This window comes from Propithecus coquereli, unplaced genomic scaffold (assembly GCF_000956105.1).
Source record: "Propithecus coquereli isolate 6110/MARCELLA unplaced genomic scaffold, Pcoq_1.0 Scaffold720, whole genome shotgun sequence".
NCBI classification, from domain to species: domain Eukaryota; kingdom Metazoa; phylum Chordata; class Mammalia; order Primates; family Indriidae; genus Propithecus; species Propithecus coquereli.
The window spans coordinates 207,544-234,201 of NW_012153286.1; the positions used below are offsets into that span (position 1 = coordinate 207,544).

The following is a 26,658-nucleotide window of genomic DNA, read 5'->3' on the forward strand; positions in this document are numbered from 1 at the left end:
GTCTCAAAGCTTGCCTTTGTTTCCTGTCACAACATAAAGGTGAACCATTTCTACACCATATTGTTACATGTGATGAAAAATTGATTCTTTCTGACAATCGCAAGTGTTCGGCACAATGGTTGGATAAAGACGAAGTGCCAAAACACAATCCAAAACCGAATATTCATCAAAGAAGCTAATGGTCTGTTTGGTGGTCCAGCACTGGTATTATCCACTAAAGCTTCAAGAAACCTGCCCAATCGATTACAGCAGATGTCTACTGCAACCAACTGGATGAAATGATGAGGATGCTTGTGATTAAGCAGCAGAGATTGGTCAACAAAGACAGGCCAATCCTCTAGCAAGACCACATGTCACAAAAAACAATTCTGCTCAAACTACAGCAGCTGGACTTGGAAACCCTTTGTCATCCACTGTATTCACCAGACCTTGCGCCAACTGACTACCACTTCTAGGCTTTGGACCACTTCTTAAAAGGAAAGATTCAATTCTCAACAAGCTGTGGGAAACAGCTTTGGCAATTTCATCACCACTTGCTCTCCTGGCTTCTTTGCTACTGGCATAAACAAGCTACAGTTAAGATGCCAAAACTGTGTCAACAGTTTAGGTGTGTACTTTGATTAATTGTACTGCTTCTTTGAGATATAATAAACTATACTTTTGATTCGAAATTGGACATTTCATATTTAATGACAAGAGAGGGGGGAGGAGGAAGGGAGGGAGGAACACACACACACACACAAAATGGGATACTATTCGGCATTAAAAAGAAGAAAATTCTGTCACTTGTGACAACATGGATGAACCTGGAGGACATTATGGTAAGTGAAGTAAGCCAGGCACAGAAAGACAAATACCACATGAACTCATACGTGGAATTCTAACAATATTGAACTCATAGAATCAGAGAGTAAAATAGTGGTCACCAGAGGCTGGTATCAATGACCTTTAGGGCTGAGAATAGCAAATATAAAGGGATTAAATTTAACATTTTTACCAAACTTAGCTATTTCTAAATAAAAGAGCAAGGCATCATGGTATAGAGGGAGGAAATTTCCTCACAAGAAAGGAGATGTGGCTCTTGTTCTGGCTGTGCACTGTGTGGTCTTGGATAAGGTGCTTCTCCCTACAGATGTCACTGTCTTTATATGGAAGAAGAAGGGTAGGGGTAGCAGGGGAAAAACATTAATTTGGAAAAATGTTATATAACAACAGCTAGAGGAAAGAAAACATCAGTTTGGCTTGTGTGTGTTTTAAAATGTCAAAAAGAACACCCATAATTCTGGGCTTTTAAAATGAGAACTTTTTTTTTTTTTTTTTTTGTCCATTGGTCTTAGTTAACAATGTTTCATTTCTCAACATACCTGAATATTCATCAGCCTCACAGCCTCTGTGTCAAACAAGTTGTACCTAACAAAATAATACTCTCAGTTAACCCTAGGTAATAAAATGCTATAATCTTTGACTCCATAATACCATTTTTCGTAATCTATTCTCAGGAAAAATACAAGAAATAAATATAAAATACAAGAAAAAGCCTTATATAAAAACATAAACTGATGAATTATTCACTTATGATAAAGTTTTTAAAAACCCAAATGTCTACTTATAAAATGACAGCTCGCTATGGTTCACCCATTAGAATACTACTATGAAACTAGTAAAATGATGTTAATACAATAGCATTATATAATAAGCAAAATTTAAGTTAAGTGAAGAAAGTAGGATTAAAATTATAAAGATAATCATTTCAACTATTTTGAAAAAATACCTATGCATAAAAAAAAGAGATGGAAGACATAGAAATGTTAAAAGGGGGCTGCAAATAGAACTTAAAGTCTTTTTTTTCTGTTTTCTAAGTTTTGTTAAATGCGCATGTTTTATAACGGAAAGCAGTTAAATTTAAGTTGCATTTCCAACACATCTGTTACTCAGTATCAAGTTCTGTAGTCAAACTTTTGCCCATATCCTCTCTTAGTATGCTATCATAATATTAAGCTTGAAAATACCATGTCAAATTAGGATGGTTATGTTATTTTGAAAATGTAAACGACTATAACAGAAACAATCTGGCAGAGGCAAGATTTAAATATCTTTCATTTCATTAACAGAGCCTAATACTATTCTTGACACATATTGGGTGTTCATAAATATTTGTCAATTAACTTAATTTTTATCCTGTAATTCGTATCTCTAAAGAGCTTTGTTTCTTCATATTTCTTGCAATTACCTAAACATTCATATTTAGACTCATGGACTTAAACTAAGACAAAATAAAGATCTTTGGAGCAAATTATTCCTGTTTTAATATTAACAGAGAAATTTTGTACCAATATACTTACCATAAATAAAATTTGAGGAAAAAAATAGCACAATATCTCAAGATGATTATAAACCTCAAATTCTAAATTATGGGAATTTAAAGTTATGAAAGAAAAACTGAATCAAGAAACTTTTGGTATCTTTTTGATTAACTTCACAATTGTTCGCTTATCTGTATTTCTTTCAAAGAGATTTTGTGTTGTTTTTACAAATATAAGAAGTTCTTCAATCGGCCGGGCGCGGTGGCTCACACCTGTAATCCTAGCTCTCTGGGAGGCCGAGGCGGGCAGATTGTTTGAGCTCAGGAGTTCGAAACCAGCCTGAGCAAGAGCGAGACCCCATCTCTACTAAAAATAGAAAGAAATTAATTGGACAACTAAAAAATATATAGAAAAAATTAGCCGGGCATGGTGGCGCATGCCTGTAGTCCCAGCTACTCGGGAGGCTGAGGCAGTAGGATCGCTTGAGCCCAGGAGTTTGAGGTTGCTGTGAGCTAGGATGACGCCACGGCACTCTAGCCCGGGCAACATAGTGAGCCTCTGTCTCAAAAAAAAAAAAAAAAGTTCTTCAAACATGCTAGTTATATGTACAAGTAAATAAACTTTACAAATATGTGAAAAGACCCATGTTAACTCTAAAAAACAAGCTATTGTCTGAACATTCGTCTCACCCCAAAGTTTGTATGTTGAAATCCTAACCCCCAAGGTGATGGCATTAGGAGGTGGGACCTTTTGGCAGGTTAAGTCCATCATGAGGGCAGAGCCCAACGAAGCTCATACATCCCATTCCTCCATGTGAGGACACAGTGAGAAGGTATAGCCTATGAACCAGGAAATAAGTCCTCACCAGACATTGAATCTGCGGGTGCCTTAATATGACTTCCCAGCCTCCAGACTGTGAGCAATAAATTTCTATTGTTTATAAGCTACCCAGTCAACGGTATTCTGTGATAGCAGCCCAAACGTATTAAGACAAAAGAGTAACATGAAAAAAGTGCTGTGCCGCAGTTTTAACATTACTGTTTTAATATCATGACATACAAGTACAAAACATTGTTGTACAAGTATACTTTTTATTACATGGAGATGGAATAATATATTTGTGTTTTTACCAGAATCTATATCACCCAATACTAGCCACTGTACCAATGGCTTTCCACAGGGATTTTTTTACTATTCCTATGAGGTTTTAATCACGAATAAAAAAGCTCACAACTCTTTTCAAACACTGTAGATTTACATTTATCTTAATATTCCTGTTCAAGATGCTTTGGAAAACTGTTAATAAATACAAAATCACCTCAGCAAAGAGTTTTGAATGGGTAATATTACTTCACGTTGGCCAATATCTCCCTTATGTTGGCATTGCAAAGACATTGTGCACTTATTTGAGGTTAGAAAAAGTGCTGTCTTAATAGCCCTCTTACTGTGTAGGAAGGCAAATTACCATTTCCTGAAAAGTCCAGAATATCATAATAGATAGTTATTGGTTAAGCAGTAATCCATCAAACCCCATTTACAGAAGACAACTGCAATAGAGGACCATTAAATTCCACATGTACCAAAGGAAAACAAATTTACAAATATTCAAACTGTGTTTTCCCTACCTCTAAAATGGTTTAACCACACTAAGTGAGAATAAAATCAGCCAATAAAGTAAACTGTGCTAGCGTCTAGCATTCGCTTCTATAGCATACCTCACAGTTTTCGGCCATTTCAGCTAAGAGTTTTCATATGACAGACAAAAATAATGATGAAAAGCAGCATCAACTTTGCTGGGAAATGTGAAAAAAAATACTGCTAATTTCATAAAATATTTGAAACTTATTTTGTTTGTATATATAAATAAAATGGTGTTTACTTTTTTAAAATTTTTAATCATCTTGTTAAAACATCATTCAAAGTTATGTCAATCTTCAACGATAAACAGGGTATTTAAAATAATATGTCTTGAAAACTGAACCACATTTTTAATTGCCAGCATTATGCTTTGTTCTTGGTAGAATCATCTTTGTTTCTTCTTTTTACATCCCAATTATAAACTCTGGCCATATCTGCAAGAATTGTCAAAGAAAATGCAAATGCAATTCTAAAGATAACATATACAATGACTACATACTCACACAATGAATCAACAACACAGAAATCATACATACACAAATACTGGTTAACAACTAATGTTATAACACATCTTGCTATAATGTCAATTACTAATTAAATACAGGAATTAAATTCTACCAAAACCAAGTCAAGGCCTTAAATCAACAGTTGTTTAACATATCTAGTCAACTATGGTATTACCTTTAACAAATATGTACTAGATATACTCTCAGAAGTTTTAAAGACAGTCCTCCATCCATGAAATTTCAAAGATCACTGAACCCATATTCTGCCATGTAATATTTAAATTAGTATAATTATCAATTTTATTTCTTACCCTATCTTTGATGTAACAAGACATTCATTCAGTTTATTAAGCATCTACTATGTTTCTAACTAGGCACTGTACAAAGCCTTGAATAAGACAGGTGAATTTTTTTCCCTCATGGAGCTTAGACTCCAGAAGAACAGTCAGTATAGTAGAGAATGGATTCCCTAACTCCCTCAAATGTCTGCACACCTTCCTACCTTTTCCAGCAGTAGCAGTAAAAAATGGCGTTTCTATAAGCTTGTAGGACTCAGATGATTTCCTTTCATGGGCTCCTGTAACTATCTACGTCATTGGATTCTGTTTTTTCTCTCATATTTAATATCTTTTCCTTTTACACATACCAACCTTCCTAGGCCCTTGTCATCTCACAGCTGGATGAAGTCTCTACATTACCAGTCAGATGACGATCCCTGCACTAGGCCCCAAAAGGCCTGCCTTCCCTCACCAAAGCACTAAACACCTGGCACATGCTAAACTGGAGAGAGAAGAGAAAAAGTACAGCTCCTACACTTGAAGAGCTAACAGTTTAACAAAGGAAACAAAGTAGTATGTGCAAAGTGCTAAGTATGTATAGAGGAACAACAAAACACCCTGAGAGAATTAGAAGATGTTCAGGAATGTCCTAGTGCTTGAAGTGAGATAAGAAGGGTAAAAAGGAGTACCCCAGGTAAATAAGAGGAAATTATTCCAGGTAGGGGAAACAAAATGTAGAAATGCAAGGGTGTGGCACATTTGGGAGGTGAGAATAACAGATTGGGGTTATTTGGAACCCAGGGTGCACTGGGGAAGAGCCAGAGTAGGAAGAAGACAGTGGCATGAGGTGAGACTGGCCAGAGATACTTCACAAGAGTGCTTGTATACACACCTTAGATACAACAAGAAACCACTGAAATATCATAAACAAAGTAATAAAAATAAGATGCGTGACTTACTAAATTCATGCTGGAGATGGTGTGAGGAGAGACCAAAAAACTACTGAGTACAGGTTCTGCAGACCCAGAACAAGAGGCCCAAAACATGAGTAACAGCAATGGGCAGAGATTTAAGAGGGAAATTTGACAAGAATCTGATGATTGGTTCACTCTTGGTAGTGAGGAAGAGAGAAGTATGAAGGATGATTTCCAGGTTTTTGCCTTGGGTGACTGTGACAGGAACTAGGAGGAAGAATCAGGTCGGGGAAGAAAGGCAAACAGCTTGGTTTCAAAATGCCTGCCCTCCCCCTTGACCAGAATACCCCACCCCTACCTCTTCTCTCTGCTGATATAAATCATACACTGCCTTTAAAAACAGCCTAAGTTTTCTCATTCCAAGATATACTAAAAAAAAAAAAAAAAAAAGTGAAAAAAAAACAGCCTAAGTTTTATTTTCTTAACAAAGCCTTCTTTGAACTAATTCACATCTTTCCGAAATTTTAAATTGCCTTGGTGTTGCATATGTGAACTTACCTATAGTTTGCTATGAAATTATCATTTAGCTGTTTCACATGTACAGTTCTAACAGAGACAGACTTTGCCATTCTTTTTTCTTCATTGATTTCCATGCCCCATGTGGCTTAGCACAGTTGCAGAAGAAAGTAAACCCTTAGTAAATGCTTGTGAAATTAAACTACTTGACTACCTATAAAGGTATTGTGAACTAAAATAAAAATCTTAAGCCCTCAGCCGAATGAATGGATCACCTCTTGGCCAAGGGAACCCCAGAAAAACCTTAAAGCTGAATTGGCAGCCACAAGGAGAAGGGAGGTCAGACATGTCTAGTTATGCCCCGTCCCTTTTGGAGTTATTTTTTATAAGATATTAAATCATTAACGGGCCTGAGGCCATGCAGGGCAATGCTTAAACCACACCTGCAGGCCATCAATTTACTTAACAGATCACTTGAGTTTGAGTTTCAGTAAATGTCTGACTTGTCTCTGATTAACAGACATACTTATCTTAAGTTAAAACATTCCACGCCTTTAGACAAAGCTTCATTTCTTTAACCAATTACAAGTCAAAGAATCTTTAAACCCACCTATAACCTATAACCCCTCACTTCGAGATGTTCTGCCTTCTTGGGCCAAACCAATATATGCCTTCTAAGTATTGATTTATAATTTTATGTGTAATTCGTGTTTCCCTAAAATGTATAAAATAAAACTGTAACCCAACCGCAGAGGGACCACTTGTTCATGGCTTCCTGGGCATGGCTCTCCAGGCCATGGTCACACGCATTCAGCTCAAAATAAACCTCTTTAAATTATTTTACAGAGTTTGGATTCTTTTAAGAAAATATTTGGAAGAAAACACTCATTCACCAATGTGAATTTACTGTTTCTACAACTTCACATTTCAAATTTATTAATCTACCTATAAACTTATTTAAGTATTAGTTCCAAATACGTTATTTATCAAAACAATCTGCAACCTCACATTAGCCTAAGAACAAAATAAGGACATTCTTTCCAGTAAAGCAATGCAAGAATGTTTTTTTAAAGAATCTTTTTCCTGGCCGGTCCAAAGGTAGTGAGTTATCTCACTTGATTGTTCACAGTCAGTTACAGATTGAACTCCTTATTCTACTACTTTTGCCCCTCCTCACTACTGCACTTGACTAGTCTTAAAAAAAATAAAATAAAATAAAAAGAATCTTTTTCCTTCTCTCCCTCTGCCTTTTTTTAAAGGATACTGACTTCTGTGGTAGTAAATTGATCTCGAAGAAAGTCAAGGTCTTCCTCAAGAGAATCAAGGTTCTTTGTGGCAGTCGATAAATTCTTTTCCAACAATGCCTGAGCTTCATCAATATCATATTCAAGCATTACATTAGCCTGAAGAGAGAAAGTCATGACAATTACTCAACATTTATACAGTGCTTTATAGGTTAGAGCAAGTAGTGGCAAACTATATTGCTGCCAAATCCAGCCTAGTGTCTTTTCTTGTGAGTTAAGTTTTATCAGAATCCAGCTACTCTCAAGTCAGTTGTGCTTTCATGCCACAGTGGCAGAGCTGAGTAGTTGGGGCAGAGACCATGTGGTCTGCAAAATCCAAATATTTACTATGTGACCTTTTACAGAAAGTTTCCTCACCCCTTGGTTAGAGAATAAGTTTACATACATTGTACCATTTATTCCTCAACTCTGGTGAGGCAAAAGGTATCTTCTTCATAGTTAAGAAAATATTCAATGAGAAGTACGTCTCTCCAGTCCCAGACCCCCAATCTCATTCTTCAGGGTCAATTACTATTGTTTCCTATGATTTCTCTTCCAGAAATTTTCTGCATTTTGGTTACTTTTTACAAGTAAAAAGTAGAATATATTTAAAAACACCTCATTCATGTCAAGAAAAACACTCATCATTCATTCAAATATCCTATGCCAAGTATTTCTCCTTAGCTGACTCACTCCTCAAACACTGGCTTCTCAAGCTCTCCACCTGACAGACAGCTCAAGATTGACATGCCTAAAACACAACTCCAAGTCACCCTGTAAACTTGGCTCCTGCCCTATTCTTTCCCAGTTCAGTAATGGCACAGTTATCCACCTTGTGGCTCAAATACTGGAGGTCATCCTCCTTGGTTTCTCTTTCCCTTGGCCCACACTGCATCCACACATGAGGACAAGATAATTCCATAAATGAGACTGGTACAACAGGGAGCTAGCTCTCTAGTAAGAGGTATAGCTGGAGCCCACCTTATACCTCACATGAAGATCACACATTTACATGGAAATAATGATATCATCAAAGTACCAGGCCAAGTCGTAGATAAATTATTTTGTAAACCTGGGATAAGGACAGCTTTCTAGGACACAAAACCCAGAAACCATAAGCAAAGTCAAAAGACAAACAATGAACCTGAAAAATATTTGTAACTCATATCATAGGCAGAGGACTTATTTTTCCAAATATATAGAGCTCCACAAATCTTTTGTAACCAGCACCATGAACAAATTTAAGTGACCCCTATATATATATACATATTTTTTGAATCCCCTACCTTAACTAACGACTTGACCTTTTGAGTTGTTTCCCAGAAATGGTAGATTTTCTGCTAGACAAAGGAGTTGAGATTCTGAAGGTCCCTGGGCAGACCACCACACCATTCCCCACAACCTGCCCCCAATGCATATAGCCCCTTGTTAGTTACACTGCAACCTACAGTGACCTAAAGTCTACAGTGACCTAAAGTCAGGGAGATGAATTTGAGGCAGCTTCTCTCATTCTCCCAATGTAACAGAGGTAAAGGCTAGAAAAAGGGTAAAATGTACTGTAAGTTGTCTCTTTAAAACCACCCCCTGCTCTTTCAGGGAATTAAAACCTGCATTCCTACCCAAGGCCAGTAATCAGAGGGCCAGAGGAATGTTCTTTGTTTTATAGTATTTTAAACCACAGGAGGCTGGGCGCAGTGGCTCACTCCTGTAATCCTAGCACTCTGGGAGGCCGAGGCAGGTGGATCGTTTGAGCTCAGGAGTTCAAGACGAGCCTGAGCAAGAGCAAGATCCCGTCTCTACTAAAAATAGAAAGAAATTAGCTGGACAACTAAAAATATATACAGAAAAAATTAGCCAGGCATGGTAGTGCATGCCTGTAGTCCCAGCTACTCGGGAGGCTGAGGCAGGAGGATTGCTTGAGCCCAGGAATCTGAGGTTGCCATAAGCTAGGCTGACGTCACGGTACTCTAGCTTGGGCAACGGAGTGAGACTCTGTCTCAAAAAAATAAATAAATAAAATAAAATAAAAAAATAAACCACAGGAGATGGCTCAATGGTATTGTCCAGGCAAAGGTCATGAGCACCAATAATGTCAACCAGGACCACCAACCATAGTTAAACACCAACGGCCAGAAGCTGAAAACCTTCCTTAATAGCTCTGTATTTCTGCTTAAAGAGAGGACAATGGTTCTTTAAGAGGACAGTCTGTCATCCTCCTCATTTGCCAGCAAGTTAATAAACTTCTCTTTCCTTTTCCTCAAACTACTTATCCTGGTTGTTTGTTCTTGCCCATGGAGACAAGTACCGAACTTTTGGTAGCACCAACAAGATGTCTTTCATATTAAAAAAATCGTTTCTTCCTTGCCAATCCTCCTTGTCTCAATAATTGGATCTTTGTGTGACCAGCAATAGGTCCTAGGCCAAACCCCCCTTGCGATTTCAATAACACTTTAAGCAAAAGGCCAGTAGTCCATAATCCAATAGCAACACAGGCAAAAAATACGAGCAGAGTTCACAGTAAATAAAAATAGCTCACAATCATTATAAAAAGATGCTCAACTTCAGTCATATAATAAAAGCAACACAAATTTAAAATAATGTGAAAAAACATTGTTCGCCCTCAGACTGACATAGATTTAAAAGTTTGAAACACACTGTAGTACCATAAAAGGTGAGAATATAGGCATTAAAATGTTGGCAGTGAAAATTAGTGGTCCCTATGGAGAGCAACTTGGCAATATACATGACAATAAGCCCTTTGAGTAGGCAATTCCACATACCATGCAGTTACATATTTATGCAGAATCCATATGGACTACAAGTACTGCTATAACATCTGTGAAAACAAAACCCAGAACCCAAATGTCCATCAATAGGGGACCTGTTAAGCATATTATGGCATATCCACACAATGAGCTGTTATGGAGGAATGGAAAATAACAACGAGATGCTTTCCTCATACTGATATACAAAGATCCTCAGCACACAATGTGAAGTGAAAACGGCAAAGGGCAGAACAGAACACACGGTATGTCACCGTTTGTGTAAAGAAGGAGGGGGGAAGGATATAGTCTTATTTGTCTACGTATGTGTAAAATATCTCCAGAAAGATGCCAAGAAATGATTGTTAATTGCTTAGGAGGAGAGTACACAGGACTAGTGATGGGAGATATGCTTTTCACAGAATATTCTTTTGTGTCTTTTTAATTACAAACCAGGTAAATGTATTATCTAGTCAAAAACTGTATTAAAAACAACAAAAAACCTAACAAATAAAACTCTGTCCCCCAAAAGAAAAAGAAACTAATTTGAAATTTGTGTATCCAACGATATATGGATTATTGTAGGACCATTTGAAAGTGAATGGAAAACCAGCAAAACGAGGTCAGTTCCTGCCACTTCTAAAACGCTTCAATAGTCTCCTATTGAATTTACTATAAAACTTCAACTCCTTACCATAGCTAAAATCACTACCCTTTGTCCCACCATCTATCATTGTTACTCTCCATTGTAAAAACAAAGCCACACTTGGCCTGGCCTTCTTTCTGTCTCTTCAAGCTAGCTTCTGCTTTGAGGGCCTCTGAACTTGCTGTTATGTGGCTTGGAAAACCCTCCTTCTACTTTGCATAAGTAGCTCCTCTGGTCATTGATCAAGGAATAAACAAACAGAACAAAGGAACAGAAGAGAACCCAGAAATATAATAGATCCAGGCAGAAGGGAAACTCAGTCTGCAGGGAGAGAAGAGATAATTGAACAAATGGTGCTGTGACCATTAGCTATCCATTTGGGGGGAAATCAAAGTTAATATTCTTCCTTTATAGTATTTATTAAAATAATTTCCCAGTTAATTAAGACACTAAATTAAAATAAAACTAAGCAAAATCAGAGGTTTTTAGGAAGATGGTGGCAGCAGTGATTGTTGAATCTCCTTAAGTCTCTTAAAAAACCTACACAAAAAACATTAAAAACTTGGACAGATATATACCCAAGAGAACTGAAAACATACGTCAATACAAAAACTTGTAAACAAATGTTCATTGCATTATTCACAATAGCCAAAAGGTGGAAACAACCCAAATGTCCATCAACTGATAAACAGATAAACAAAATGTGGTATACCCATACAATGGAATATCATTCAGAGATAAGTCAATGAAGCTCTGATACATGCTATGATTTGGATGAACCTTGAAAACATGCTCAGTGAAAGAAGCCAGACCACAAAGACTATATATTGTATGACACCATTCATATGAAATGTCCAGCATAAGTAAATCTATAGAAAAAGAAAGTAAATTAGTGGTTGCAAGGGGCTGGGTAAGTAGAAGGAGGAATGGGGAGGATATGTTAATGGGTATGAGATTTCTTTTTGGGGTGAAGAAAATGTTCTGGACCTATATAGAGGCAATGGTTATACAACTCCATGAATATACTAAAAACCACTGAACTGTATACTTTAAAATGGTGAATTTTATGATATGTCAATTTTATCTTAATAAAGGCATTTAAAAGAAAAAGTTAGGACAGAAAACCCAGAAAACCAGATAACATCTACAAAAAGCTGACTAGGTATGTCCATGAACACTACAATAAGAGCAAGTGAGGACATGCGATTGTCAGCTATAAGACCTGCATGACATGAGTATTTGTATGGGAGTAAACAGAGGAAAGCAATGAGGCATCCATCAGATGTGAGAACTTCGAAATAACCAAGAGGTAGCTATGCAAAACATCAGCAAGCTAATTGGATGCTCCCAGAGTAGGTGAGCCTGGGAGTAAGCTCTCAAAGGCTGGAGAAATCTAGGTACTACAAACTCGCAACTAGCCTTACAACTTCCTTATGCCATAGGGCCTTCCACTGAAGAGAATCTATTGGGAATAGACTCCAAATAGGGACAAGGACAATAGGACAATAAGACAACAGGACAGGAACAGTGGTGATGAAAAGTGGGGGGTCGGGGGGAAGAGTGGTAGTGTAAACAGAGCCAGGGATCCCAGCTGCTATATGTTTTTATCATTTTACATAAAGAACCAAAAAGAAGCTCTAGGATCATTCCTCCCTTCTAAAAGTTCAGGAAAATTAATTTTACATAAAAATGACAATAGAAATAGATCAAACTAAAATCCAATGCAAAGTAATAATAAAAAGAGAATAAGGAACAGAATAACATTTTTACAGATAACATAAGTAAAATACAAAGACATGACTACAAAATAGATGAAAATCATAATGAGTTTCAAAACAAGTAACATTAAGAAAATGATACAAGATATAAAAGAGCAAGCATTAATCGGAATTAGAAAACACAGAAATAAGGTGACAGAATTCAGGAAAGAATGAGAAATAAAACAAAAATTTATTTCACAAATGATGACTGAAGTGGAAAGAACAGAGGCAAATAATTATAACAAATAGTATTTTAAAATACATAAAAGATGAGAAAATTTCTTAAAATATAAAAAGAAATAAAGATATAAAATGCATTACAGTGAAAATGACAAACATTGAACATAAATATAATAAGAATCCCCAAAGAAGAAAACCAAAGCAAGGGACCAGAAAAAATTGAAACGAAGTGGAAAACATTTCATTTCAACAAAATGTTCTTGAAATGTTACACACACACGAAAAATGAAAGGGTATACTGTATACCTGGGGAAATTGACCCAGAAGTCCTTTGAACATCCAGGCAAAAAGAACAAGTCACGTATAAAGGAAAAAAATACGTTTGTCATAGACTTTTTGACAGCAATGCTTTATGATAAAAGAAAAACTTGAGTTGTAAACTATTCAGAAATGAAAAGTAAAGAGATTACTAGTTATTAAAAGTATGGAATATAGCCCCAAACTATACTCAGAGAAAAAATATGATCTTAAAAACCAGAAGAACCAGCTTCAAGATTTTAGGGCACTAGTAGTAGTTGTAGCAGAGAGGTGCCAATCTAACTGGCTGTGCAATAGTTGAACATCACCAGTAAGTAATAGAAAAAGCACATCAGGTGACTCTTCACTAACTTACATGAGACATCACCTAAGGATTCCTAGAATTGATTTGGAATAACTTTAGATTGGGGCTTGAGGTCCTATGTTAACGGCTGGGGAAAGAATCAGCCAGCATAATTTTAGTTGTATCTACAGGTAAGGAACACCTACATCAAAAAAGAAGAAAGATCTCAAATAAACAAGCTAATATTGGGCCTCAAGGAAATAGTAAAACAAGATCAAACAAAAGGAAATTAGTAGAAGGAAGGAAATAATAAATAAATGTAACAAGACAGAAGCAGTAATGGAAAGTCCCCTATCAGTGAAAAGGCCAGGCCCCAATGGCTTCACTGCTGAATTGTAACAAGCATTCAGAGAACTAATACCAATCCTACTTAAACTATTCCAAAAAATCCAGGAGGAGGGAATACTCCCAAACTCATTCTACGAGGCCTGTATCACCCTGATACCAAAACCAGACAAAAAACACAACAAAAAAAGAAAACTACAGGCCAACATCTCTGATGAACATACATGCAAAAATTCTCAACAAAATGCCAGCAAAACAAATTCAACAACACATTAAAAACATTACTCATCATCATCGAGTGGGATTCATGCCAGGGATGCCAGGATAGTTCAACATATGCAAATCAATCAATGTGATACGTCATATCAACAGAAGGAAGGACAAAAACCATATGACTTTGTCCACAAAATTTAACATCGCTTCATGATAAAAACTGTCAAAAAACTGGGTATAGAAGGAACTTAACACAATAAAAGCCATATATGAGAGACCCACAGCAAATATCATACTTAATGGGGAAAAACGGAAAGCCTTTCCTCTAACATCTGGAACAAAACAAGGATGTCCACTTTCATCCCTGTTATTTAACAGAGTACTGGAAGTTCTAGCTAGAACATTCAGACAAGAGAAAGAAATAAAGGGCCTCCAAATTGGAAAGGAAGTCAAATTATCCTTGTTTGCAGATGATATGATCTTATATCTAGAGAAACCTAAAACCTCCACAAAAAAAAAAAAAACTGTTAGAGCTGATAAACAAATTCAGTAAAGTTGTAGGATATAGCATCGACATATAAAAATCAGTAGAATTTATATATGCCAACAGTAAACAATCTGAAAAAGAAACCGAGAAAGTAATCCCATTGATAATAGTTACAAATAAAATAAAATATCTAGGAATAAACTTAACCAAAGAAGTGAAAGATCTATAATGAAAACTATAAAACATTGATGAAAGAAATTGAAAACGACACCAAAAAATGGAAAGAAGAAAAACAATACAAGATAAACATTGTGGCATAAGGGGATGCTGACAGACAAGTCAGAGCAGGTCTCTGGGGGAGCTAACAATTGGAGCAGAGAACTCAAAGGATTGCGTGCAAAGAGCACAGAAGGAGAAAGTGGAGCCATGCTGGCAAGTTCCAGAAACAGCCATGAGGTCACCACAGCTAAAGCAGAGTGAGTAAAAGAATGGGAGGAAATGATGGCCTAGAGGGAGTGAGGATGGCTTATGGAGGGGACCATATTCTACACCTGGTGACAGGGAAACCACTGGAGACTTCAGTATAGAAGTGACATGATCTGACATGTTTTAAAAGCATTACTCTAGCAGCTCAAGCAGAAGAGGAGCCAGAACAAAGATTCTGAGGCAGGGCCATTCCCAGCCTGGTCTAGGTCCAGCAAGAAGTCCAAACACGGCCAAGCAAAGAAGCAAGGCATTAAGTAAGAGAAGTAAAAGAAAGTACCAGGCTATGTAGGAACTTGTTAGCCACTCAAACAACTTAGACTGTTCCTCGGAATGAGATGAGAAGTGACTGGAAGATTTTTGGGCAGAATAATGGCATGACCTTTATTATCTCATGACTGAGATTTTAAAGGATCGCTCTGACTGTCATGCTGTAAAGGCTTTAGGAAGACAAGAGCAGAAGTAAGAAAGTGAACTGGGACATTGTTATTGGTTGAACTGTGTCCCCCCAAAAGGTACATTGAAGTCTTAACCCCTGGCACCTGTGAATAAGACCTTTTATAGAAATAGGGTATTATGGAATCTGAACCCCTAGTACCTTAGAATGTAACCTTTCAAAGGTAACCAGCTTGAAATGAGGTCATTAGGGTGGGCTCTAATCCAGTATGGCTGGTGTACTTATAAAAAGGGGAAATTTGGACATATGCAGGCACACATGTGAAGATGAAGGTAGAGATCAGAGTCATACTTCTACACACCAAGAAATACCAAAGACTGTCAGCAAACACCAGAAGCTAAGGGAAAAGGCTGGAACAGATTTTCCCTCACAGCCCTCAGAAGGAATCAACCCTGATTCTGGGATTGATCTCAGACTTCTGGCCTCAGAACCATGAGACAATCAATTTCTGTTGCTTAAACCACCAAGTTTGTGGTACTTTCGTTATGGCAGCCCTAGCAAATTAATGCAGACATTATTCCCACAGTCCTCGTAAGAGACAAAGGTGACCTGGATCAGGGCAATAGTGGCAGAGAAGTGAGAAGTGGTTGCATTCTTAAAATATTTGGAAGAAAACCAATGAAGTTTGCTGAAGGTCTGACTGAGACATAAGAGAAGAGTAAAAGATGACTCAGAGGTTTTTATTCCAAGCAAGCAGGCAAAAGATTCTGCCATTTACTGAGATGAGGAAGACTGTGGGAAGTGTCAGTCTATGGGAGAAACCAGGATTTAAGCGTTCAAATAAGAGGTATAAAACAAAAGAAAGATGAAAAGACGTGGAAAAGCTCAGCAAAGAAAATAAAGAGAATGAGAAAAACAGCTATAAAAGACAGTAAAAGCAACAAAACAGAATAACTACAAGGGAAAACACAAAGTCATGGGGAAGAGACCAGAGGAAATAGCACAAAATGAAAATGACCAAATATTTGAAAACGGAGAACATGGTAGATACTGGGAATGGACAAAGGAGATCCAACATATGCATATTTATTATTCCCAAAAAAATAAAAGAAATGGGACAAAAATCACATTCAAATATACAACAAAAATTACCTTTCCTGAAATAAAGTTACTCTTGAATTTATGAATTGAAAGGTCATGCAATTTCTACAAAATCTCAACACAGAAAATCATTCAACATTCAGGTGTAGTTTCTATGTTTCAAAGTATTTTAAAAAGCCTTAATGATAAACAATGAATTCTTCCTTTTAAATACAGAACTAAGACTAAATAAGTGTAGGAATTATGGTTGTAGAATAAAATGTAAATGTTATATAAACTCTAAAAATACTACAATTAAGAAAAACCAGGAAGATGAACTAAGTGATAGAGAAATGAGTTTCCTTGGGCTAATCTGCCCAACTTTCATAGCACTAGAGCATCTCTCGGGGTGACTGTATAGGACCACAGCAAGTGGAAATCCTCCCAGTGGGGAGAGCTAGGAGAAGTATACTTGGCTTGCTACTTTGTATGGGAACTTGCCTCAGGTAACAAGACCAATGGACAGCTAGCTGGATAGTCAGGGCATTGAGAGAAGCAAGATAGGAAAATCACACATGAGGTCTATGAAATCGTTTAAAAATTGAAATATATGGCTTAAAAACAATAAACTCTAATCTCAAGGTTTTTGTAATAATCCTTTCCCCCTTAAACTTAGAGGGATCTTTCTATAACTATTAAATTCTTATGGGGAATAAACATTTATCTGAAGTTCAGCAGTACCTTCTACTTCACTTCTATTGCTTTTTCTGTTACATTTAAAAGAGGTAAAGCATTTATCTGGAAGAGAAGTAGGGTTTGGTCAGTTTTATCTTGACTGGGAGAGACTTTAGCATGTTTCTACTGCTATCTTCATTACACTCCTAATTCTAGTCAGTTTTTAATATGAAGCACTTGAACTCTGCCCCTTCATTCCTTCCACAATCAAAGAGAGATGAACACTTTAAACACCTCAAGCAATACTGTTTTACTGGGGGAAAACACACTGGTTTACAAATATGTCAGCTGTGGCTCTAACATTTACTTACCCCCAACCACAGACACACTTTATCAGTAGGTGGAACTGAAGCTTTGCAGTACAGGTTATCTGCCAGTAAGAATCTGGTCTCCAGTGAGTTGGTGGATTCCTTCAAAAAAAAAAAAAATGACACCACCATAAAAAGGCCAATTTGATATGAAGTTTAAACTTAAGCCCATTATCCAAAGTGGAGCACCACAAGAGCAGAAGAACGGGATCCATTTGTACTCACCATCAAATTGGTATTAACTAATCAACACATAAATGCACATGTAAGAATAACATCTATTGGATATTGGGCAGGGGGGAGGGGGGCGGAGGGAGGAGGGGACGGGTATTTGTATACACAAGGAGTGCAATACGCACCACCCGAAGGATGGACATATTTGAAACAAGGACTTGGGGTGGGGACCAAGGGCAACATACGTAACCTAAACATCTGTACCCCCATAATATGCTGAAATAAAAGAAAAAGAAAAAAAAATAAAGGAAAGATCACACAGTTGAACCTAAGACATTTAAAACAGTACAATCATGCAGACTAAGGGTAGTGGTAAAAGAAATGAACACTAAAGCCAGATGGCTGGGCGTGGACTCTGGCTCAGCTGCTTACTAGCTGTATAAATCTGGCACCTCACTTAACCTCTGTGTCTCAGGTTCCTCGTCTGTCAAATGAGGATAATAATGGTCCCTATACCTACGAAGGCAGTGGTAAGCACTGAGTTCTCTCTCTTTCTCTTTCTCTCTCTCTCACACACACACACACAAAAAAACAGTGCCTGACACACAGAGAAAGTGCTATACAAAAATTCGCTCCTACTATTATTTCACTGGTGCTTCATGCCCAACCATTTTCTAAAGTCTCTTACAAAGTTCAATACATATAATAATGTACTAAAAATGTAGTTATTCTATCAGTAAATTAATAAATTATATGCACACAATCTTTTAAATACAATATACTTATGTGATTTAATCTTTATAGCCCACTTTTATTTAGTGAGTACTAGATTAAGACATAGAAGACTCTCAAATTTAGTTCTGCCAGTAACTAGTTATGTGGATACTGGTTAGGTGTAATCTCTCTATAACTGTTTGCTAAACTGTGAAATGAAAACCTGAAACAGATAATTTCTAAGATTCTTTCCAGCTCTATAAACCTTGGATTTACTCATTACTCTTATAGAGAACAACAATAACAAGCCTTTAGATGCTACTACCTCAAAATAAGACATTTTCTTTTTATAACTAAAACAATTTCAAATTGCATTTAACTTCTGCAAACACTAAATGTAAGTAAAGTTACCCAAGTGTGGGCCTTAGAATTAAACCTGACTTTTGGAGGAAGGCCACAAAGCCATGTTTATGACAGAAACGCACTGTCTGTAACATTAGTGTATGTACTCAAGGTGGTGGACTGGATTCTATAACATAGATCAAATACCAGTGAACCAAGAGTCAAAGAAGACGAGTCTCTGCCAAAGTATCCTGATTCGCCCATATTTACAAACACAAATGCACTTACTTTTTTCTTCTGCATATATTTTAGAATTTCCAAAGTCTGTTTAATTTCAGGAATCTGACCTTTTAGCCTATGAATAAGAAAAAGGTTAACTTAATATTTTGCAGGCAAGAATAAACACCAGGACACAGTCTTAGCAGCTTTGCATTTTTTATTAATATGTTATTGAGGACTATATACAGATATAAAATATTTAAGATATTTTATACATAAGATTATTAAGACCAGTCTGGACAACGTAGAGAGAACATGTCTCTAAAAAAATGAAGATGAGCTGGGCCCAGTGGCATGTGCCTGTAGTCCCAGCTACTTGGGAGCCTGAGGCAGGAGGATAACTTGAGCCCAGGAGTTTAAGGCCACAGTGTGCTATAATCGCACCACTGTACTCTAGCCCAGGCAACAGAGTAAGAGCTGTCTCAAAAAAAAAAAAAAAAAACACTGAAGAGGAAACCAACAAATGGAAAGATATTCCATGCTCATGGACTAGAAAAATTAATATTGTTAAAATGTCCATACTACCCAAAGCAATCTACAGGTTCAATGCAATCCCCGCCAAAATACCGATGACATTCTTCACAGAACTAGAAAAAATAATCCTAAAATTTATATGGAACCACAAAAGACCCTGAATAGCCAAAGCCACCCCAACCAAAAAGAACAAAGCTGGAGGAATCGCATTACCTGACTTCAAGTTACACTACAGAGCTGTAGTAACCAAAACAGTATAGTACTGGAATAAAAACAGACACATAGACCAATGGAACAGAATCGAGAACCCAGAAATAAATCCACACATCTATAGTGAACTTCCCTTCGAAGAAGGTGCCGAGAACATACAATGGGAAAAGGACAGTCTTTTCAAAAAATGGTGCTGAGAAAACTGGATATCCACATGCAGAAGAATGAAACTAGACCCTAATCTCTTGCCATATACAAAAATCAAAGCAAAATGGATTAACGACTTAAATATAAGATCTGGAACTATGAAACTACTAGAACAAAACATTGGGGAAACACTTCAGGACATTGGTCTGGTCAGGGACTTCTTGAGTAATACCCCCAAAGCATAGGCAACCAAAGCAAAACTGGGAAAATGGGATCACATATAGCTTAAAAGCTTCTGTGCAGCAAAGAAAACAATAAACAAAGTGAAGAGACAACCCACAGAATGGGAGAAAATATTTGCAAACCACCCATCTGACAAGGGATTAATAAACAGTATATGTAAGGAGCTCCAAAAACTCAACAGGGAAAAATCAAATAATCTGATTCAAAATGAGCAAAGGATCTGAATAGACATTTCTCAAAAGATATACAAATGGCCAACAGGTATATGAAAAAATGCTCAACATCATTAGTCATCAGAGAAATGCAAGTCAAAACTACAATGAGATATCATCTCACCCCAATTTAAATGGCTTTTATCAAAGACAGGCAATAACGAACGCTGGCAAGGATGTGGAGAAAAGGGAACCCCCGTACACTGTTGGTGGGAATGTAAATTAGTGCAAACACTATGGAGAACAGTATGGAGGTTCCTCAAGAAACTAAAAATAGAACTACCATATGACCCAGCAACCCCACTGCTGGGTATATAACCAAAGGAGGGGAATTCAGTATATCAAAAAGATATCTAAAATGTTTGTACCCTCATAATATCCTGAAATAAAAAAAAAAAAAAAAAAAAAAAAAAAAAAAAAAAAAAAAAAAGAAAAAAGATATCTGCACTCCCATATTTATTGCAGCACTATCCACAAAAGCCAAGATTTCGAATCAGCCCTAAGTATCCATCAATGGATGAATGGATAAAGAAATTGTGGTACAGATACACAGTGGAGTATTATATAGCCACAAAAAAGAATGAAAGCCTGACATTTGCAACAACATCGACAGAACTCAAAACATTATGTTAAGTGAAATAAGCCGAGCACAGAAAGACAAATCGTGCAGTTCTCACTCACATGTGGGAGCTAAATGTTAATAACAATTGATCTCATGAAGACAGAGAGTAGAATCATGGTTACCAGAAGTTGGGAAGGGTAGCAGGGAGGGGGGGATAAGTGGAGATGGTTAATGGGCACAAAAATATAGTTAGATAGAATGAAAAATATTTGATAGCACAACAAAGTGACTACAATCAACAAGTTAGGGTATACTTTAAAATAAATAAAAGAGTGGAATTAGAATGTTCCTAACATGAAGAAATGATAAATGCCTGAGGTGACGGATACCCCAATTACCCTGATTTTATTCATTCACATTGTATTCCTGTATCAAAACATCCCATCTACCCTAAGGATATACAACTATTATTTACCCATAACAATTAACAATTAAAAATTTTAAAAGCAACCAAAGAAGAAAGGAAAAAAAAGAATCATTAAAAATGTTATTTAGTAAAACATTTAAGATATTTTTAGATATAAAAGCATTTAAGATATAAATAAAATATATTTAATAAAATAGTCATAAAATATTTAAGGTATAAATATTTAATAAAAATATTTATGGAATACCTATTCCATAAATACCACGCTCTGTTCTATTATATCAAATAGCCCACCATTATTTAGCATTTCTAAAGCAGATCTTATGCTATAGAGGTGGTTCAGTGGTTCTGCATTTGATTGGATTATACTTCAAATAGATTAATTTTCAAACTAATTTTAAAAATAACATGCATTCAAATATTATATTCTAAATTCAAAACCACTAAACCCCTATCCAGCGCTGCATGTAGCTGCTCCTGGTGAGTATACTCAGTCCACACCCATGTGCATAATGGTTAGCTAAATGCCAAGCAAAACATAGTGACATCTTCTCAGTGTGTGTACTTGTCACACTGTAAGAAATGTACACACTATGACCTGAATGCCTAATATACTGCATCATGATGTAGTATAGTTTAGTGATTCTTTTAAGCTTTGGATACTTTTTCCTTAACTCTTACATTAATAAATACTATTTTCTTTTCAAGTTAGGTAACAAAGGCTCTTAAAATTATAAATCAGTCACTGGTTTAAACACAAGAGATTAAGAACACAATGATGGCCATGATGAGTCTGATCAGAGTCAATGGATAAGTTATATTATAGCTACTAGCAAATTAAACTAGTAAATGATTCCCAAATGAAATAAGCCTCATTGACAATAAAAATAATATGCTGGAAACACTCAAAATCACTTAAAGAGACAAAACCATTATACTTTTTTTTTTTTTGTCACTGGGGTTTAACTCTTCTTTATGGCAATTAGAAGCTGCTCCAGGCTTTAATGTGTTGTACATGGAGAAATGTGTAAAATAGTTCTAGGGTCTCTGCAAAATCACAATGTAATTTGTAACAAAACAGACTGAGAATACAAAAACTAAGCTCTAATTCCTTCAGGGTAAGTTTAACTAAACATTATCGGAGATTAGACTATTAACAAAATTTAAATATGATAATGAAAATGAACTTACTACACCATATAAAGGAAGTTATACACTATGTGTGTAGGAGGCTAGCACAGCAAATTACACCCTGTGCTACTGACCTGGCAAAATATGTTAGATGAGCGTACTGCTTAAAAAAAAATTAGTGTCACTATTTGATAATGTAGTCCAGTGAATAATCTAGAAACACTTGGCATTAATTTTTTTACTTAATTTGAAGGCTAATGTTCTATGAGTTCTTTACAATTCAATATGGATATTATAGATCACTCAAGTTTGCTTATTTTTGTATATGTTCATATAGGTACATGCCAGAAAGACATATTCATTTGTAAAATATCTGATACACATACAACATAAGAAGTATGTTCAGATCAAGATTCTTTTGTCATATAAATGATTTTTAAGATGCATTTTGTATATATAAATATTACATGTAATATATCATAAAGCACATCAATGAATCTATCAGCTGCAGCACTAGCCAACTTAGAAACCAGATTGCCAAGGCCACTGAACATGCCCAAGCAATACACCCCTCCCCACCCAGCTCCACCCCAAGAGACAGCAGCTTTCTTAAACTGTGTGTTTACAATCCCCTTTTTTTCTTTTCCAAATAGTTTCACTATATTTGTGTGTATCTCTAAACAAAATATTCTTTAGTGTTGCTGGTTTCTGAGCTTAATTCAAATGGTCTCATGCTATATGCATTTTTATGGGGTTTGCTTTTTTAACTCAATTAGGATTCTAAGATTTGTTCCTTCATTTTTACTGCTGTGTAATATTCCATTACAAATATATCACAACTTCTCTATCTATGTTCCTGTCAAAGGACACTTATATCTGTTCTAGGTCTTCGTTATTATAAAAACAATGGAAATCTCTAGGTCCTGGGAGGGGCTAGGGCAGTAGAGTGGAGACAGCAGCTTAGAAGGGAAGTGGATCGATCTTCAAATGAAGAATAAGGCTAAAGAAAAATGTTCCAGCTATGTTCCTTTTCTCCCTCTGAATTGCCCTGGGGAATCACATTACCTACCCCATCACTGCTACAGGGTAGAAATATGGAAGAATTGGCCAGTGGCAGTGAGAGGGCCAAGCTGGGAAGCTGAGAATGACAAGTACTGGCTCCCAGCAGCCTTCTTCTCCCCACCCCAACTCCCTCCCATGACAATAATGAAGACAGCCCAAGGCAGAGGAAAAGAAAGAATCCCCTATAGGTGGAATTACCTGGTTGGGGAGAAGTATTTGTCTGATGGCTATGCCCAAGACTGTAACACCAGCAGCATTCCTCCAATCTCTACCCTCCAGAAGTGACTTAAATTACCCCTACCTCCACATATATTATAGATTCCCTGATGGAATCTGAGCTGACAGGGAAAAGAAATGATAACTTGATCATTATCATAAATAAAAAAAATAAAGACAATAAACTCGACCTCTAACACATGAAACAAAATTAACAAATTCCAAAAGATTAGATTATGCATCAGGTATTTTAAAATACTTCAAAGAGAAAAGAAAGGATATTGATAATATGAAGAAGAAACAACCAAAACTAAGAACCAACCAAAACTACTACTAGGTATAAAAAAACGTAATAGTTGAAATAAAGAACTCATGGATGCCCACCTAACTGCCAAAAGACAAATAACAAAAGATAGAAGAAGAGAAGAAATAATAAAGAGAAATGGAAGACAGAAGTGTCAACATTCATAAACAGGAATCCCAGGAGAGAAAGAAAAAAATTAACAGATGGTAAAAAAAGAAAAAAATAATCACAAAATTTCCAAGTAAAGAAAGATAAAAGATCTCAGATTCATGTGCTAAAAAGGAAATTATCACACGGAGAATTGTGAAATACTAAAAAACTTTTATACAGTTTGACAGGCTGCAAGAAAAGATTTACAACATATATAAAGAAAAAGGTTAGCATTCAAACTACATAGAGCCATCTGCTGCATAACAACTAGATCATGCAGAAAAAGTTTTGTTGCATAGCTACTATCATAGGGGTGAGGGAAATTCCAGAAGAATAAAAAGGGAAAAATTAGAAAAGGCCTTGAGTTGAACAGTGAGGACTAGCAAAAGGTAGGGGTGTCGCTGAGGGCAGGTGCCCATACCAGCTGCAGACCCAAGCCTGGGCATCTGACTCACAGCTCAGTGAGTGAAGTGTAAGACAGATGAAGTGTAAAAGAACTTGAAACTTGGCTCAAGTGGTCTAAGGCTGGTATCTACTCACAGCTCCTGGCAAGAGTAAAATCCTCTATGGATAAAGACAAACTAGACATACATACTAGGCATACATACTTACAAGAAGCTAACACATCAACAAAGTAAGAAGATATCCACACATAGACGAATTATAGTGAAGTAACAACAAAGGAGAGAATGATTTTGAAAATATACAAAAAGAAAAGTTAGTTTATCTAAAAAGGCTAGATTTAAAAACAACCATATTTTGTTTACACAGAACACCCTTAAATATAAATAATAAATAGGTTGAAAGTAACGGAATTGAAAAAAGAAAATATCAGCCAAAAGAAAAGCTGGGATAGCTATATGTATCCAACAAAACAGACTTTAAGACAATAAGCATTATTATATATAATATGGTAAAATTCATTTATATGGTAAAATTCACCAAGAAGACATAATAATCCTCAAATTGTATGTGCCTAATAAAATGGACTAAAAAGTTAAAAGAAAAAGGGCAGAAACTGTTTTGGGTAAGATAAAGTTGCTGGCAGGAAGCCAGCATTTCTGCCTCTAGAACCACTCCAACAGCCCAAGAAAATACACGACTTCTCTGTTGGAAAGCAGCAGAGAGCTGCTGAGGTGATGGGAACTACAGGGATAAGACTGCTGTGAGGGAAGAAACTCTGAGAGGTGAATTAATTTCCTGCAGCCACTTTTTACAAAATAGTATAGGAAGGGATGTTTCTCTACAGAAGTATGCTAGCTTATTAATAAATGAAAAAGACATAAATGAATTAGAATATCATAATTTTGCAACTCAAAATTAATAGACTTAGGCATTCATCATCATAAAGGAGACAACTAGATACTATTAATAGCTGCCTCTTAATGGAAGAATACAAAAACCTACAAAGCAGTCTTGCCAAAAACAAAAGAACCTGAATATGATCACGACTATAGATCTACCGATTTAGATAGTAAATAGAGGACAAAGAAATATATTCGAAAATCACACAACTTTGAAATTTAGCAACACACTTCTGAATAACCCATAGATTGTAGATCTAAATGTGAAAGATAAAACAATAAAGCTTTTAGAAGAAAACACAGGAGGATATCTTCATGACATTGGGATCAGCAAAGATTTCTTAAATAGAATATAAAAAGCACTAACCATTAAGGAAAAAGACTGTCGAATCGGACTACATTAATATTAAACAGTGCTGAGTCAAATAGCATATCCACAATATATTCATTAAAAAAAAAGAAACTGGAAGTCTACCATACATCATACATAAAAATAAATTTCTGATGGATTAAGAACTTGAATAGGAGAAACAAAATTTTTAAACTTTCAGAAGAAAACGTATTTTGTCTCTTTTAACATGAAATATAGGACAGGATTTTTTAACAAGATACAAAAAAAGCGCTAAACTATAGAGGGAAATTTTGACTGAAAACATTTAAATTAAGAGCTAATCATTAAATCATAAATAAAAAGATTACAAAAGAAAAATTTCTCACACATATAAACCTAAAAGAATTTGTATCCAAAATATAAAGAACTCCTACAAATAAAAAAGACAATCAACCCACTACACTAAAATGAGTAAAACTCCTCAAGAAAGTTTTCCTTACTCATTGTCTCTAATTCTACCATTTTTTTAAAACACTGGACCAACATTATTCCGATCAACAATGACTTCCACTTTGCTAAGTTCAAGTCCATTCTCAATCCTTATCCTTCTTAAGCCATCAGCAGCATTTGACACAGGTGATTATTCCCTCCTCTGTGATAGATTTTCTTGGTTTGGCTTCCAGAGCCCCACCATCTCCTGGTTTTCCCTCTGACCTCACTAGCATCTTCTTTCTAGTCTTTTTTGCTGGTTACCCCTCTTCTCCCTAACTTCTTACTGTTGCAGTGCCTAGACCTTTGAACATCTTCTCTTCACCTACATGCACTCCCTTGGTGATTGAATTTATCTAGTCTTCTGGCTTTAAACACAATCTCTATGCTGATGATTCCCAAATTTTTACCTCCAGCCCAGACCTTTCCCAAACTTCAGACTCATATATTTG

General features: G+C 36.2%; 1 protein-coding gene across 2 annotated transcripts in view; it reads right to left on the reverse strand.

The window, feature by feature from the left end:
• Positions 1–3,327: 3,327 nt before the first annotated feature.
• VBP1 (von Hippel-Lindau binding protein 1) overlaps positions 3,328–26,658 on the reverse strand; it is a 43,235-nt gene continuing 19,904 nt past the window's right edge. For both annotated transcript variants that reach the window (XM_012661593.1, XM_012661594.1), the window contains 4 exons: positions 18,954–19,020; positions 17,439–17,537; positions 7,420–7,558; positions 3,328–4,375 (listed from right to left, as the gene is read on the reverse strand). In XM_012661593.1, the coding sequence (XP_012517047.1) occupies positions 4,305–4,375; positions 7,420–7,558; positions 17,439–17,537; positions 18,954–19,020 (376 nt within the window). In that variant the 3' untranslated portion in view covers positions 3,328–4,304. The remainder of the gene's footprint in view (positions 4,376–7,419; positions 7,559–17,438; positions 17,538–18,953; positions 19,021–26,658) is intronic.